This window comes from Ixodes scapularis, unplaced genomic scaffold, assembly GCF_016920785.2.
Source record: "Ixodes scapularis isolate PalLabHiFi unplaced genomic scaffold, ASM1692078v2 PGA_scaffold4__175_contigs__length_147842914, whole genome shotgun sequence".
In the NCBI taxonomy this organism is placed as follows: Eukaryota; Metazoa; Arthropoda; class Arachnida; order Ixodida; family Ixodidae; genus Ixodes; species Ixodes scapularis.
In genome coordinates, this window is record NW_024609879.1 from 117,349,932 (window position 1) to 117,364,981 (window position 15,050).

At 45.9% G+C, this 15,050-nt stretch overlaps 1 protein-coding gene across 1 annotated transcript; it reads left to right on the forward strand.

Moving 5' to 3' along the window:
- The first annotated feature begins 208 nt into the window (after window positions 1-208).
- On the forward strand, window positions 209-5,880 carry LOC115324234 (nicotinamide N-methyltransferase-like). The gene is made up of 3 exons (XM_040212642.1): window positions 209-338; window positions 3,222-3,432; window positions 5,529-5,880. The coding sequence occupies exons 1-3, from the start codon at window positions 209-211 to the stop codon at window positions 5,878-5,880; spliced, it is 693 nt and encodes a 230-aa protein (XP_040068576.1).
- The last annotated feature ends 9,170 nt before the right edge of the window (window positions 5,881-15,050 follow it).

Sequence of the window (15,050 nt, forward strand, 5' to 3'; positions counted from 1 at the left end):
CTGCAGTGGCGCTGCTTGGTTTCACTTTCTACAATACAAACGAACTGCGCGTCTAGAAGCAAAAACTGTTTCAAACCGTTCGCCGATATTTTTTTCTTTCTTTTTGCTCTTTTTTGTTGTTGTTGCAACTGTTCTATTGATTAGTTTGCGTTTCAGGTTGAAATAGGAATTGACCGCTCAACGTTATTTCGACGGGACCATAGGCACCATGAGCAACGAGGAGATCAGAGAACGGTACCTCCGAGACTTCCTGCCTCGAGTTTCCGTGAAGAAGTTAGGAGGTCGCACTGGCGCCCGCTCATTCTACCAGAGGGAGCTTCACTCTATCTTTGCTTCTCGTAAGTACGCAGATCTCGAGTTTACTGTCCTATAAGAAAGCGGTTGACTCCAATGATAGGTTTATTAAAGCAGTACAAGTTTAAAACGTTAATTGTGTATGGCATTTGTTTCATGCACAGCAAACTTTCAAGGCACGGCCCACTTAGCTCGAACGCAACATTGACAATTCTTCACATTTCACTAGGACGAGCACAATGTTAGTGCAAAGTTAATATTCCGGACGAGTGTACGTATTTCATCAGGTTAGGGTCCGTTGCACGCTCGGACTAGCAGGAGAAGCCCGCCCACAAAGCTCTCTCCTTGCCGTAATGGGTGGTTTCCTCCTCTCCGTTTGCCTCCTCTTCAGCCTTCGCTCCATTGATCTGGAAAAAGTTTAGGGCTTGGCGGGAGGAGCTTGCTCGCTATTTGCAGCCTGCAATAGACTATTAATAGTCTCTATGACACCTCCGCAGTTGCGGCTAAAAAGACGGATATTCCTCGTTCGGGCTAAACGCACGACGCCCAACGCGAATCGGTGACTTTTTTGTCGAGTAAGGCAGAAAAACGTCAAAATTAGTGCTTCGTCATAGAAAACAAGAAGTTCATAAACATGTCAAGGAGCTCCAGGGAGACGCATTAGAACAAATGGTTCATGTCTGACTTTTAGCCCGCATGTTGCAACGCTGTTACCTAAACTTCTTTTCTGTAAGCCTAGATGTGCAAATGAAGTATAAAGTCACGCTATGATGAAAAAGCTGCAGTGAGGCTACGAGGCAAGGGAAGGCACTGAAAAACACGAGGGAGAGGTCAGGCTCTTGAACCCTTGCCGTCATATACGAGTTGGAACAGATAGGGTATTGGCACGCTCTCGGTAATGTCCTAACGGTACGACATGACAATAGACCGATATCACCAGCCAGTTTCGATACGCCGCCGCTGCCGCAACGCATCGTGGGAACTTTAGCCTTTTAGCACGTGGGACAACCTCGCTAAAGCACTGCGCGTGCCGAGCATGACACGGCACGAGGCGTCTCGGGAACTGCCGCCTGCCTCCCATTGAACTAAAGTTATGGCGGCGTCACGCCAACGCCAAACACTCGGTGAGATCGGTTTATTGATTTCGCTTTCAAACGTTCCATTCTCCAGTTTTCGCGCGCTGCATGCGGAGCGATCGTAAAATATCAGCCCAGCCTCGCGCATTGTTTCGCGTAGCAAGAAAGGTAGTCATCTTCTTATTTTGCGTCACGTTCGCCCCTTTTAATCAACCTTCGAGAACTTGAAGGACAACTGTTTTTGCACTCTCAGTAAATACCACCTAAGATTATACTTCGACATTCATCACCAATAAAACACACGTCAGTTTTTTGTTTTTTTTTCTACGAAATAAAAGTTGCAGAACAAAAGTCGGTAGAAACGTGAAGCGTTCAACTTCACCACTTGAACTAACAGCCCGAACAAGCGGCCACGTGATCTGCAGCCGATCATATTATATGATACTATATGCCGCCAATAATAAAAATACTACTACTAATAATAATATTAATATTTTTATTCTTTTTAGCAATACAGAAAATCGGGTCCGTCAAAGCTTAAGCCTCGAGGCTTGTACGACGTGGCCCGGCAGCCGCGAATAGTAATCTAAACAACGCTGCCATTTCCGTTGAAAAAGAGACAAAATAACAATACACCAATGACAGGTTGACTCATTTTGGAAATATACATATTAAAGCAAGAAAAAAAAGGATACTTTGTTTCTTTTATTATCAGAACCAAACAGTTGATATACAAAAAATCACGCCCGCCGAAAAAAACAGGAACGTTCTCTTTTTATCACAACCAAACAATAAAACGACAACTTTTAACCGTAAGCGTTTAGAACAAAACAATTCTGCCTCGCAATACAACAGATTTAGACGACACATATAAGGTGAAGTAATTTATGAAAGAGAACATCAAAGTATATAAAAATGTTTACATTTTATTTTGCAAACACTGTTATGAATTTGTTTTTTAACTTCTTTAAAAGAGTGCTAGATTAATGAGTTCTGGTATCTCACTGATAATATAAGGAACTTTAAAACTTATCATTCTTTTTCCGTAATGCGTATGTATCCTTGGCGAAGGATATCTGTCTATATTTCTGAGAAGCCGTTTCTGTACCGGATGTTTGTATTCTGTTCTGGAGAAGTAATTTGTTGTTATGGCTATATATTTAAATAAAGCACTCAAAGGCATTATACTAAATGCTTCGAGTTTTTTGATGAGGTCTAAATGTTGAACCTGTGTATCATATGCAATATTGTTTACTCTACTATACATTACTTTATTAATTTACATTTTACAGTTTAATTATTTTTTATAATTTTAACTTTATCATTTTATTTTACAATTCATTATTTCAATTTTTTAATTTATGTGTATCATAGTCACGCGCTTGGGTTGGCAAAGCACAGGGCGCGGGCTGAGTTCGCCGATTCTGTCACACAGTCAGCGGGCACGAGTTCTAATGCATGTCAAGGCATTGATTATTACGAGCCCAAATCGAAATCTCACGCAGTTCACTGCATCGGCCGCGTTCAAATATCGTCACCGCGGCAATCGCAAAGTTTGATAAGAAAATCATGGGGATCGCATTGTTAACAGCGCCAAGGATGCCATCCCAACCGCTTCGTCATCCAGTTTTCGCAAGCGTAAGATAAAAAAAGGTCCTGTTTTATACTTAAAATTAAGTAGCGACAAATAAGATTCTTGGCCAGTGAGGTTGCGTTCGAGTATACTTAGGTCCCCCTATAGTGCCACTAAGCTTGCGTAAAATGAGAAACATTCCGAGTAAATACCGTTGCACGGTCCCTCTAAAATAATCAGCGGCTTTGATTATGATGGCACCCGTCTTCTTTGTACAGCGGTGTCCGACTCCTGGCGAACGCTTCTGGAAGTTGGCTGTGGGCCCACGGTTGCCAACATCTTTCCGGCGGCGAGAAAGATCCGTAGCATTGTCCTCAGTGACCTGGTACCAAGAAACATAGAGGAACTAGAGAAGTGGGTTGAGAAGGCACCGGATGCCATGGACTTGTCCTTCATGAGCGAACCATTGGCCATCTTGGAAGGATACAAGTGAGAAGGGTTTTCACAAATTTGCTCATAAACAGTTGACCCTTGACATGGAGATTCCTTTGTCTCTAGTTTTTTTGAAGTAGGGCGTACCTTATCAATTTACATAAAAATTGTTTCATTATTCTAATCAAGTAGCAAAATGGGCTCCACGCGCCAGTTACCCGCCCGCGCTTATCGTCTTCTTTATTTTTTTTTTTTTTTTTACCAGTGACATCGGTCATCCCTCCAGCCTGTAACTGCTCGGCGCTCGCTTTCCTCCTTGGCTGAACGGAATGAATTCCGATGATTGGTGTTTCAAAGGCGTCCTGGTACTAAGCTTTCAGCGACCTCTGAAAATGAAATTATTGTCAGCTTTCGTGCGAGGACATAGCTTTCTGTAGCAAAGCACGATCGATAGATGGATATGGCTGAACCCCTTTAACCGGGCGGCTGCTTGCGCCATTTAGTGAAATATTTTAATTTCGAATAAAAAGCAAACACTAAGATTAAGCCCTTAAACGGTATAATAAATTTAAATTTTAAATTATTGGAGCAAGGTAAGGAGTCTCATATCGCTGCTAAGCACGATCATTCTCTTGCCATTCTCCACTGCTGTGACATCCCGTGTGACCGTGGAACCCCTTCACAAGCTGGTGCGCGCACGCGGTGGTCCAGTCGGCGCCGTCTGAGAGCACGTCCAGTCAATGACGAGGCGTATAAAATTAAAAAAAAAACCTCGACCCGTAAACGCGATTTACAACGAAACAATGAGCAAGCGGGGAATCGAGTACCTTTAATATTGTCCCTGACAGTGAGTACTTTCTTCACGTCAAATTATGTGTTAGAAACATCCTTATCTGGTCACGCTTTATTGACCGCAATATATAGCCCCATACGAATTTCATAGAAACGTATGGGCCACTGAAAGCTTTTGAAACGCTAGGCATATGGCTTACAATGTTCGAAATCTACTTTCTAATTCGTTCGTCAGCGTTGCTATCAGCCAATGTCGCAATCTCATCGGTGTTATGATAAAATAGTCAGCACTCGCCAGAAAATGTGTTTCATAGCAGTGGGTGAGTATCGAGTCATGACAATAATCGCTTATTTGGGGCTACCGCACCTTCGTTGGGCTGTGGATCGCGTCCCAATCATGGCAATCTCTCACTTCGGAGAACCCTTGTGTTGCGACGCGTGTAGAGCCCTGAAATTGTGTGACAGCGCACTTTTTTGGGGTTCCGAGCGCTGTACAGCATGTTCTCTCCACGCGCAGGCATTCCTAGGACTGTGGGAGTGCCGCTGCTCCATCCGTTCAGTATATATACTGAAAAACTACGAACGTGTCACGGATTAGTTTTAGTTATGCCCGAGTCCCACTCGAGCGATAAACAGAAACAAACGACAGCGACAAGCCTCTAACACGAGTCTTTCGCAATTTGACAGGCTTTGTAGAATAAAGGAGGCTATGTACTACGCTCAAACATGAGCATCAGGCTCGCGAGGATATATTTTTGGCAGGCTTGCAATGACTAGTGCTTACTTCACGACCACCGAACAACGAAACGACTGCCAAAGGTACCATCGCGAGCACGTTGCATATTTTTTAGGCTTGTCGACTTCGTTTGGTTCTGTTTGTCACTCTAGTGGAACTCGGGCATAACTCTACGGTGCCTGGCATGCGTCTCTGACTGGTGTTTTGAACGGGTCCACAAACGTGGTTCCTAGATCTCCGCCTGATGATATGAAACAAAGTGTCATGCTCTCACCCGTCGCGATCCTGACGGTGTTACAGCAGCAAGGTGATTGCGGAAGATTCCCCTTTTTCTGCAGGTTGCTCTATTTCCAGACAGTCGATAGAAATCAAAAGCAGAATGTAGTTGGGACGCCGCGCTTACAGCGATCCTTGTTTCCGCTCGGCTTTCTAGACAACATTCTTTTTTGTTTACAACCAACCGCCATTGTGGAGACATCCGATAGCGTGACACACAGGCCCCTGCGACGCAATTGGTTGTTCCTTTAGAACCGCTTTAGATGCACGGGTGGTATAGGAAGGTAAACACGCCAGTCAAGGAACTCGTTCCAGGCATCGTGCTAAAAACACCAACCCTTTGACGCAGGAACGCGAAAATAGGAGTCGAGGACATCGAAGAAAGGACGCGTGCGGCCGTCAAGAAAGTGATTTCCTGCGACGTGCTGAACCCGAATGTCCTTCCCGAAGGACACAGGGAAGCCTTCGATGTCGTCCTATCAAGCCTTTGCCTCCAGTCTGCAAGTCAAGACGAAACCAGCTATCAAAGGGCCACTCGTAACGTCTCAAGCCTGATCCGCAAGAGAGGGCACCTGATACTGTGCGGCATTGCCGGATCGACAGGCTACACTGTTGGCGACGTTACCTTCCCCGAAGTTTGCCTTTCTAAAGCCATGGTGGAGGATGCACTGAGCAGGTCGGGGCTTGAGATCAAACGCTAGAGCTCACTTGACAACCCGGTCTCATCTGAGAGTCAGAAAAGATGGGACTTCGCGTTTGTCGTCCTAGCCGAAAAGCTTTAAAAAGCCGTGACGAGAATATAAAGGAGGGGAATTGTGCTGTATTTTTGTTTTTCCATGGGAAGTTTCGCCAGTGCAATACAATAGTGATGGCGTTAAACACCCCAGGCTAGCTCTCTGCTTGTCCTGAGAGGTGGTTTCCTCTTCTCCAAGCTTGACCAAGGTCAAGTGCAGAGTCGGCCAATCACGGCCACCAGATTCCTCGACGACGTTTTCGCCAGGTGTCCCGATTAGGGCCCCGACTCGCGTAGCGTCGGCTGCTTCTGGACTTGGAATAAAACCAATATTTTCTCTGTCGAAGCTTGTTTTAACATCTCTGGAGGACTCAAAAGAGTTATTTTTGTGTGTGTGTGTGTGTGTGTGTGATTTTAGGTAAAGTATTAAATTACAGGCAACAATGATTTTAAGCGCAAGGGTGACTAACGTATCGTCGTTCAAAAGCGTTGCATATATTTAGTGGCTCTAGTTTCTACTCTCGACACCACGGAAGACGAACTTAACCGTTTCTACAATGGGCACAGTCGATGTTAAGAACAAAATATCGCTCAAGTCGCTGTCACGATGCATCACACAAAAGCCAGTTTGAAGACACTGTCCGAGGCGAGCTTCTTCTATATATGGCGGTCCTCTAATACAAAAACTGCATTCAGACATGTTCGAACATGCCTACGAAGGAAGGAAAGATGCGTCGAACTATGTATGCTTCAGGCGTTTCCGCGGAAAACTCTGCCATCCTCTCTGCGCAGAACTCCGCGGGTCTTCCGTATGATGCACGAGGAGTGAGGCCGGGGCTTTCAGACTCAGAGTATCGGCACTCGATGCTCCGAGTTTCTTGTGGGCGACGCCATTTTGTGTGACGAGTCCTGAGCGGGTGCAGTTGGTGGTCGTTGCTCTTTAAAAATACGAGTGCCAGGAGTTTAGTTGTGGCGTCAAGAAGCCGCAAGCGATATCGTTCTGTCTCTGTCGCGAACTGTGTTTCACATTTCTGGAGGTCGCAAAGCCGTTTTCTCGTGCGATTTCAAATAAGGCTTACTTCAGATTAGAGCCACAGTGATTTCAAGCACCAAGATGGCTGTAATATCGTTCCGCTGAAGCGTAGCTGCATTTAGTGTCGCTACGTTGAAACTCCGATGAACGGCATTAAGCGGGTTATTCGCCGAAAAGAGATGTGTTTTTTATGACTGACATTTAATGACCCGTTTTGTCCCGTGGGGCAAAATGGAGCACTTGACGACAAAAAGGGATTTGCGCCCAATATTATTCTAAATTATATTAGCGCCGAAATCACCACGATGAACACACACAAAAACAGAAATAAACAATTAAGATATATACAAACGGAAGTCCTTCTTCTGAGCCTTTTGGTCGGGCATTGTGAAGTGAAAATGTTTTTTTTTTGTGGATTCTTTAGGTCCTATTCGTTTCCCTCGGCTCCCCTCCCGCAGCACTTCCGCTCCAATGCCCTTGGATATGAAAGATGTTCGTATCTGCCATTAGCGTATAAATGTGTTTTCCTTCAACCTGAAACTTAGAGCAATCCTTTTTGTGGTGCATTTGTGTCCGGTTTTTCAAACTATAGACCGTTCTCACCAGCCAGTTTGACTACGCCAGCGCTGCCGCAATGCATCTAGGGAACTTTAGTCTTTCTGCACGTGCGACAACCTCGCTGGAGCTCTGCGCGTGAGGAGCACCAGACGGCACAAGCCCCCTCGTGCACTGCAGCCCGCCTCCTGTGAACTAAAGTTATGGCGGCGTCACGCATGCGCTGAACGCTTGGTGAGATCGGTCTATTGGGGGGAACTAAGCCCGCCCGTGGCCTCCGCAGCCCTGCGCCTACCGGCCACGATTCATGCTTTGGTCAGCACGAGCACCGTCTGCGTCGCCCGGAGAAATGGCGCCGTAGATTGAAACAAGTGGTATATTTTTTTTTTTTTGCTCTTTTTTGAACAGAACAAATATATTGGTTGTTATTTTACCTTATGCGTGCACCACCTCGGGCCAGACAGTAGGGCAGCACGCCTTGCGATTTCTATACTGTCTGCGACTAGCTATGCGGACCGCAAGTGTGTCTGCTTCCTGCGCCGGGGTTGCGGTGACGTCAGAACGCCGAGCTCTGATTGGCTCGATTGAAGGGTAGTAGGTAGATATCAAGGCAGCTAACATTGAGGTCTACCCACTATCTTTCCAATCACAGCCAATCAGAACTTGACGTTTTGACGTCACCTCAATCCCTGAGCAAGAAGCAGACGAACTTGCGCTCAGCATAGTATCACACAGGTATATCCAATCAACTCAACTCAATTTAATGTGATTTACCATTTTATAACGGAATGGGCTGGTAGAACAAAGCCGTGAAAGCAGCTTGAAGGTCGCTAACATACAAACAGTGAAGTTCTGCATGTATTGTGTCACTCTGTGTGTATGTCTATCGCTGACATACATGAAGTAGATTTCTGTGCTCGGCGGGCGGACTTTGAGCACCGTTATAGCCGCGTCTCACTAGAGCGACAGACAGCAACAGACGACAGCGACACACGACAACGAGCGACAGACGACACCTACAGACAGCCTGTTTTTCGGAGCCCGCCATCCCACCTGGCGGACACGGCGCAGAACAGACTCGTGCCTATCTCAAATACTCTACTCAAGATACTGTATTTAAGATACTTTTTGAAATAACTTGGTATCTTCGAAATACTTTTGATCGAGAGTATTTAATACTCTGTTTTAATTAAATTTTCGAGTATCTTGTACTCATTATCTCAAATACGTTTTCGACATTCCGCCGTTGTCCGAGTGCTTCGGTATGAAGTGGCGTGGGCGTAGCACGAGCAAGTGTGAACATTCTTTCGAGCGAGCAAATCCTGTTTGCTAGCTCCTATTAGCTACGGTGACTTTGGTTGAGCTAGTGACAACAATGCGAACTTGAGTGTCAAGAAAATACCAAATATAAAAAATTAGAAGTGGGTACAGACACACACACACAAAAAAAGATATTTTTGTTTTGATTTTCGCATATTTGACCCCGGTACGGCAAAACGCCAAGGTTTTCTATGGTTTATTTCTTTTTGTTGTCAGTGCGTCGCTTAATACTCTCGCGAACACTCTCTGTAAGCGAACATTGATAAGCAGGGAACAGGACAGGAAACGAACTAGCAGCTAGGATGACCTCTTAAAATGCCAACAAAGCGTCCCCCAACGTTGAGTGCCTTTCTGAATGCAACCTACTTGATGAAGGCTCGACCACTGCCGTGGCTATTATGTGGGTAATCTTTGTTACACATTCACTCATATCCGTATCCCAAGTTCGTTTATAGTGAACTCCCCATATAGCGAATGTGGATTGTAGTTAAACGATGCGTCTAAGTTGCGCCGCAGGACGTGATATTCAGCGATGTCACTATTGGCGAGGCGCTTTGACTGGTTTGTTTTCCCAACACCTCGGTGTTTACCCAACACAAGGCCTGTGCAGATGCCCACAGGCCTTGTGGGAATGTTCATGTCATCTTATTTAATAGAGTGCGGGCACGGTGTAGTGTAAAAATACTAAAAGTAAACGAAGTGACGTTAAGTGCCGGATCTCTCCCGAAGGCAGTATAGTCAGAGGATGTGAGTTTGAGTGCTTTTGTGTTGTGCTGAGCACCGTGCATGCTGCATTGTTCATGAAGGTTGGAGTGGTAACAAGAGAAGCCCTCCTCCCCCTCACCGAAGAACACGAACTCCAACCGAACGCTGACGCCGAATTCGGTTATCTCAGACGAGTGCTGAGTCATTGTATTCGTTGTCCCTATCCGTGTAGTTCTAAAGTTAACCACTTGGGGTGCCACGGTATGATATCCTGCCCAGCGTCCTCTTTTTTGTTGTCCCAGAAATGTTGGCTCTCGCGCGGAGGCTCTAGGTTTGATTCCAGGGAGCGGGCTCCTTTTTTATTTATTCTTTCAACTCGAGATTCTCGTAAGTTCGAGAACCTTGTCGTCTGATCGAGTTACGAATGTTCTACGCGCCGAACGTTCTACGCCGAATGTTCCAGAAATCCACGCGGGTGCAAAAGGTGCGCCGAGTGGCGGTTTGAAGTCAGTCTCCTCCCCAGTGCTCGATCCTGCTGTTTCGCCGACATCGACGCCTGCGACGCTAGCCTTTCTCTATTGTTTTGGGCACAAGTTCGCCCCATTAAACGTTTAGTTTCTTCAGTTATTGTCCGCCTCAACATTTGTCATTCCTGACCATTTCCTACTCCTTGTGGTAGGACTGCATAAAGTAGCCTTACGATACTCTTTTCCCCCGTTTTGTGTTGTTGCGTGCTGATAAACCATTCTGGTAAACCAGATTGGCCCAGCTGTACAATTGTCGCTGTCACTGACGTCGGTACAAATTACGCAATCTAAGTATCTTCAAAAGTAAGTGAGTTACATTCCAAAGTATTTGTAGTCTACTCAAGATAATTTACAGCAGTGAATGTAACTTGAGTAGTATTTTAAATACGTTATGAAGCAGGTATTTAGTAACTTAACTTGAATACTTTTTTCGAGCATTTTGCCCAACACTGACACAGAAAACGGGGACAAGGAAACTTCACTCTCAAGAAAAAAGGGTGTAAAAGGGTGTATCGTTACACCCTTTGTCCCATATAATACACCCCAAAACTTCATTTCGACGTACAGCGCCCTATAGTCGAACAGACGGCCCCGAATTTTACGAGGGGCGTGATAACGGTGCGATATAACTTATTAAATAGCTGAAGTACGTGTCAAAGATCACATAAAAAAGAAACACCGAGTTTTTACAGTAGGGCCAAAAAAATCCCGATTTTTTTTTATATTAGCTATATCAGCTTTTTCAGTATATTAGCTATTTCAATAAGTTGTACCACACGGCTATCAAGCCCCTCGTAAAATTCGGGGCCGGTTGTTCGACTGTATAGGCGCTGTACGTCGAATTGAAGTTTTGGGGCGTATTATATGGGACAAAGGGTGTAACAATACACCCTTTTACACCCTTTTATTGAGAGTGTTGTTTCCTAGTGGGACTGGAGTCGTCAACAAAACACTTCAAAATACGCAGACAAACACAGTCTGGCGACACGGTTTTCGTGTTTAGCCCTTTTTGGCATAAAACGCGCCGACAAACACGGTGAAAGTGGGGACGAATACTTTATTTCTTGATTAAAAGTACCGCTTTTCTTCATTTGCCGTTGGCGACTTTCCGCAAAGAGTCGCGACAATCGATACCATACTTTTTCCGAAATAGAATACCCGAATCGTTCCTTTTTTGGGCCGTTCGAGGCATTCTAGGTGAGCGCCACGGAATTTCCCGCCGATTTTGAGGATGTTTATAACTTCATATTTGAATATTCGAGGGCAGGCTCTCTTTGGTGGACAATACGGCATCCCGATTATCACAGAACGTGATGACAAGTCTCTCGTCTGCAGGAATGGCCGCGGAACGTCGTGTCCTACTTCGTGGTGAGCGGTCTTACTTTGGTCAGTCCTCTCACATGGGTGTATTCATCCTGATGCAGGGGCGTGGACTTCGGCGTCTTGAAGCACCACCTCGCGCACCAAGTTTTCGTGAGCAAAACCAGCCACAGCAAATTCCCTTTCGCAACACGACCGCCCGCCCGGTGCCAGCCAGCAAGCCGCGCCCGCGACCACTACGTGCAATCGAGGGACCGGAACTGCGGGAACGAGGAGTGGCCGCCAAGGCCTTCTCGTTCCGGAAGGAAGGGTAGAAGGGTGGGAAGGGAGGCAACAGATGGCACAAGCGGGCGAGGAGGATAAGTTTGTCTCCTAGAGACGCTCCTCAGTGGGACTGCTTGCTGCGCTTCAAGTCCAATGGCAGACAAGAACTCGTCCGTCGTCGATAGCTCGTCGTCGTTTGTCGGCGATTGTCGCGGGTGTTGGTCGATGCAGTGGGACAGCATCGGCGACACGGAACTTTGTGGTGTCGTCGGACAAAAACCGGTGTTTGTCGCTCTAGGGGGACGAGGCCATAACCATCTTTTGGTGCCGGTCGAGGAACAACTGCTTTCGCGTGGGTGTCCGAGACATTGGAGTTCCCATTTGACATTGGATAATCCGGCCCTGGCCTTACAAGTACTTTGTCGCCAACGCGACCTTGACCACGTGACCGCACGCCCTTGGCAACGCTCAAGGACGATTCATCGTCATAATTGTCGTAACGAAGTCACGTGATGTCAAGCACCGCAGGAACGGATGCAGGACGCGGGATAAAAATGAGTGGGGTCAAAGGAGGCCATAAAATACGATTCCCGGATGTTTTTTTGCAGCGAGTTCAAACGACCAGAAACAACATCTGGTAGCGATACAGAAAAAACGCCAGCTCGCCCTGTAGGTAGCGCTGATGCGTTGAATTTTACTTCTGCACCATCGAACGCTGCGATCGGAATGTCCTGAAGAGTTGATACTCCGGGTGGCTACATAGTGTTTTGCTAAAGCTACGGTGCGTTGAAAGGGTCTTCGACTGTTGCCGGCGAACTGAATAGCTGGGTAACTCTGTTTTTATTTATATATAAACTGAAAAAAAGAATAGACGCTTTTAGGTGGCTACGCACGGGCTCCACCATTACCGACTTTTAGTTTTTGTTTCCTCTTATTCCGTTTGCTTTACTTCATCATTGCCACAGTAGGACAAGTTATAGCCTCTTTAGGTGCTACTGTGTCCTTCTCCCTTGCCTTTGTAGAGGCTCGTCAATGCCCACTTCAGTGGCTCGGCATCTCGGTCAGACAGGAGAAGGTTGGCAATGGCGGTTCAATTCGGCACGTATTTAAAGCGTCTATAGCCACCTCCATAACAAGCCGGAGACCAGTAAAAATAATGGACAGCAACACAGATTGCTTTAAACTAAAGCTTGTTCTTCAACTTAAGAAACCTAAGTTTATATAGAAGAGAAACCTCTTAGGTAGTTACAAATCAGTGACTCAGAATTTTGGAGTTAGTTCGCCAGGCCGCCTGTATATTTTACCACGCCCAGCCAGAACTGAATGAATAGCCCCACCAAGATGAATCTTTTTAAAGCAAAGGAGAAGGGAACCCCTATTGTAGCACCATATAGTGTTGGGCACACCACGTTCTGTTGTCTTTGTTTCCTCGCTTCGTCTTCGTCGTTTGAGCTGTTTTGGTCATGTGTTACGTTTACCAACTCGCCCAATTCACCCCGTAAGTGTTGACGTCACAACATAGCTCTCGGCTCAAAACAGCTGCTAGGGCCATTGTAATGAACAAATGCATAGGCGCTCTACGTGAGGTTAGAAATTGTCTGCTGAAAAATGAAAGACCTTTACAATTCCCTGTATTGCCTTATTAGAGCCCAGCTCTTAAGAAGGAGGAGGGGAGGGTACGGAGGGGGGGGGGGGGTATGCCCATCCTCCTCCTCCGTGCCCTCTCATTTTCCCCTTCTCCTTTAATAATAATAGCTTATTTCCATGAAGCATGGTGGAGCGAAGGGTAAAAATCTCAAACAAGGCTTGACCAGCCCTCGGCTCCAAACAATGGCATTGCAGTAAAAAAAAAAAAGCCCACGAAATTACAAGACAGTTATTAATTACCTAAACAGTTGCATGCACAGTCCTTGCAGACGAGGAATCAGAAAGAAAGAGAAGAAACCTAGTACACTTTATGTAGCATAAACGAATTTAAAGAATCAATTGAGTGGGGGCAGGTAAATCACTGCTACAGATAAAAAGAACGCAAAGACTTGAAGGACATAGTGTCAATGCAAACTTATTTTTCTTGAAGGAAATTTAACAGTTTTGGTGTGCTATATCGCAAACATTTGCCTACCGTACTTAGTAGAACACTAGACAACCTTCCAATATTCCATGTGTCTAGTTAAGTGCCCATGTTGATTTGGTGTCATTGCCGCAAGGGTTGACAACGATTTATTATGCTTCATTTTTTTCTAATTTTAAGCTCAGGATCAATCTGTATTTAGAAGGACTATAAATTTTTAATAAGCTAAACTTCTTAAACAAACGGCCTGTATGGAAATCATAAAGCAGATTGCACAATATTCTTCTCCTCCTCTCCTCCTCCTCCCTCTCTCCTTCCTCGTGACGTGACTCGTGAAGGCTTCGCGAAGGTCGTGACCTTCACTGTGAAGGTCGTGAGCTTCGTCGTGACCTTCACGAGTGATCTTCGTGACGTCACTTGGGAACCTCGTGACGTCATACGTCACGTCACGTGTGACGTCATTATGGGAAACATCGCATAATGCAACGCGCGGTTACGCCGATGGCGACGGCGATGCCGTACAAGCCGGTAACGGGCGCCTAAGAGCTGTGCTCTAAAAGTAAACCATTTTTGTACGCATACTGTCTTTTCAATATCTAGTCATCAAGACTTTTTCTATCGTCCCAGTACCACAAAGCGATCGCAAAAGGTCACAATAAAGTTTTACAGCCGGTTTTGCCTTGCTAGCAGACAACAGGGGCTTCGCGGGTTCAGTGGTCCTTTCTGAGGGAGTAGGCGACCGCGTTGAATGAAGTTGGTGATGATCGACGAAACTTTATTCTCGGGGTCAACTTCCGCGGGATCCTTGGAAGCGAAGAGTGCCCGGCACAGCTTCGACCGACGCTCGAGGTGCGCGAACGCCTTCCCTTGGACGCAATATTTGAAAAGGTGAAAACACCGTGAAGCCGAATTGACCGAATCACGTACGACGACGACGTTGAGTGAATCAAGGTCGAAGTGCAGGACCAGCACACGCTTTAAGGATTTCTGACAGCAGAGTTGCTTCAGTGCACACAATGCTGGCAACCTTAGGGATTTTCCCTGGATCCAGGGATTTCTGTCATCGTCTAGGGGCAAAGAGAAATTTGTTCGAATCTAGGGATTGTTTTTAATGGGCTTCAGAGGGTTTTAAAGACACGTTCCTTCCCTTTTTCCTCCTCGTTCCGGCCGAGTGCAGAGGGGGAAAGGCTTCTTTGTATATTGTCGGGGCCAGACATTATCTACAATGGTAACAACAACGATTTTAAGGGGCCACACAATGCCAAAGTAACAACGTTTAATTATCTAGAAAGGTTTTAACGACACAAATTTAGCACTTAAATGTCCATCCAACTAAGGGAATC